Source organism: Octodon degus, unplaced genomic scaffold, assembly GCF_000260255.1.
Source record: "Octodon degus isolate 3935 unplaced genomic scaffold, OctDeg1.0 scaffold01150, whole genome shotgun sequence".
Classification (NCBI taxonomy): Eukaryota; Metazoa; Chordata; class Mammalia; order Rodentia; family Octodontidae; genus Octodon; species Octodon degus.
Window position 1 is genome coordinate 9,616 of NW_004525726.1, and position 2,310 is coordinate 11,925.

Here is a 2,310-nt window from a genome sequence, read left to right on the forward strand (position 1 = left end):
CAGGTCAAGCTTGGGACTCACTCCCTCCAGGGTCAGGTGGGGACAGGAGCCAGTGGCAGGAGGATCCCTGTGTGGGAGATACTGTATTGAGACCCAAGCAGATCGCAGACACTGTAGTCCTGTGGAACTCACACAAAACCGTCCATCCCTACTTTCTCCTTATAGGAGGATCTGAGTCCCCACCAATGGACCTTCAGGAGACTACTGTGGACATAGTTGACCGTGAGACATGTAATCTCAACCTCAAGGCCATTCTGCAGGCGAGGTTTGATGTGGTCAGTGAAGGGGGCCTTTGTGCTAATGCCGAAAGAAGGGGTCCCTGCAAGGTCAGTCCAGGGGCCCCTTGGTAAAGGGCTGGGCAGTTTCCCCTCAAAGGTACTTGCATCCAGGCAGGAAGGCCTGGCTTAGCCTTATCCTCTGCACTTGCCTCTATTGAAGGTTCAGTGTAGCGGTGATAAATGGCCATGGCTGTTCTGTTTGGCTTGGAACGGTGACCCCCAGAGGTGGCCAGGTGCACTGCATTGGTCCAGCAGATGCCTCCTGCAGAGAGGCAGTAGGTATCAGTGGAGAGGAGGTGGGGTACCTGTTTAGGGCCCCCTCTTTGTCACAGGCAGTGCCTTGGGTGAGCACTTTATTCCTTGTGATCCAACTACTTTGGGTCCATTATCTTGGTTCATGTTTACTTGTTTGGAAAACAGACGTTTTGAGTGGGGAGACACATTTCTATGTGTTAATAAGGTTGTACTTGGCCATGTCATTGTCATGGACCCCACGGTAGCAGGAGTCCAGGGAAGCCCCATGTGTGCCCATTGTCCTGCCCTGCAGGCTGCTCTGGCACCAATTCTGTCCCTAGGATTAGTTCATTTCTCTTTCCACAGGGAGACTCTGGCGGCCCTCTTGTGTGTGAATTCAACAACACATGGGTGCAGGTGGGCATTGTGAGCTGGGGCGTCGGCTGTGCCCGCAAAGGAATTCCCGGAGTCTATACCTATGTCGCTTTCTACAAGGACTGGGTTGTGAAAGTAGTGAGTGTGTCTACACGCTGTGACACAACAGGCCTCCTCATTTCATGTGTGTGTCTGCTGCTGCACCTGGTGTCCTGCTGACCCTCTGGTCACCCTGCTGGCTCCCCGTTGGTTCAGTGTCTTCCCCTAGGCCTCTCCACTGTCCCTTTCTCTTCAAGTGGCCTGTGCTGAAGTTGTGGTGTGACCCATCTCCCTGGAGACCCATCAGGGGAGCAGAGCAGGGAGACTGGGCCTGCAAAGGGTCTTGGGTGTGAGTACGGGTCACTGGTTCTGCCACAAGTCCACCAGGCTGTGCTGTGCCTGAGGGACGGATTGAGGCCCAGCCAGAGGCCTCATGCCCTGCCAGGGAGATTTTCTCGACCCTCAGACATCTTGGAGAACACCTGCCACAGAGAATCTCCCTCTGGGGAGCAACGCACACCTGACATGGGTGCCCAGCTGTGCCCTGGGCAGGTGAGGCCAGCCTCCTGACTCACTGGTGAGCGCATGAAGCAGGCATCACCAGGTGCCTGCACAGGTGCCAGGCTGGGACTCCCACACGGGGCTCCCTGTGTGGACCTGTAGAAGTCCCCCCCAAAACTCAAGGTCCTGAGTTTGATTCCCAATACTGGAAAGAGAGAGCGAGATAAGAAAGAAATGTCCTGGGCATGGCCAAACCAACAGCCAAACGTACATTGTTTTTCAAATAAAACTATTCCACAGCACTTTTACCTCGCATCTGACCTTTCTAATTTTGTCACTCTCTTCCTCTCTCTCTCGCTCTCTTGCTGTCGTGATCTCACTGTTTCTCTGGCTCTCTCTCCTTTGAAGATTTAGCTCTTATGAGTTGTGCTGCTAGAAACATAGTTTTGCATAGATCAGTGTAAGAGGACGTCCTTAGCTGTTTAAGACAATACCAAGAGGGCCGGTGAGATAGCTTGTGGCCTAGAGCGCCTGGTTATGCAAGCTTAGGCAGGCGCAGGACACCAAGGTTCAATCCTTGGCAGTACATGCCATGCCAGCCTTGTGCTCGGGGTGAACTGAGCCAGCCTCCCCAAAAGAAGGTACCTGGAAATGGAATGGCTGATTTGATCAGAATTTCTGTGTGTGTGTGTGTGTGTGTGTGTGTGTGTGTGTGTGTGATGTGTTCTGTCTCTCTGAGAACCTCCACACTGCTTTGCATAGTGGTTAAGCCTTGGTTTGGAACTTCTGGTTTGGAGAAAGATGGCCTCGCCTGTGCTGTGTGGGGAAGACGGCCATCACTTGTTGGTTTTTACCTGATGTGGAGTTCGGGCATGAAAGCAAA

The 2,310-nt window shown here is 53.1% G+C and overlaps 1 protein-coding gene across 1 annotated transcript in view; it reads left to right on the forward strand.

Moving 5' to 3' along the window:
• LOC101588761 (serine protease 44-like) overlaps positions 1-1,025 on the forward strand; it is a gene marked incomplete at its 3' end in the record, with an annotated part of 2,767 nt that extends 1,742 nt beyond the window's left edge. The window contains exons 4-5 of the mRNA XM_023708781.1: positions 166-326; positions 879-1,025. Of these exons, the coding sequence (XP_023564549.1) occupies positions 166-326; positions 879-1,025 (308 nt within the window). The remainder of the gene's footprint in view (positions 1-165; positions 327-878) is intronic.
• Between the last annotated feature and the right edge of the window lie 1,285 nt (positions 1,026-2,310).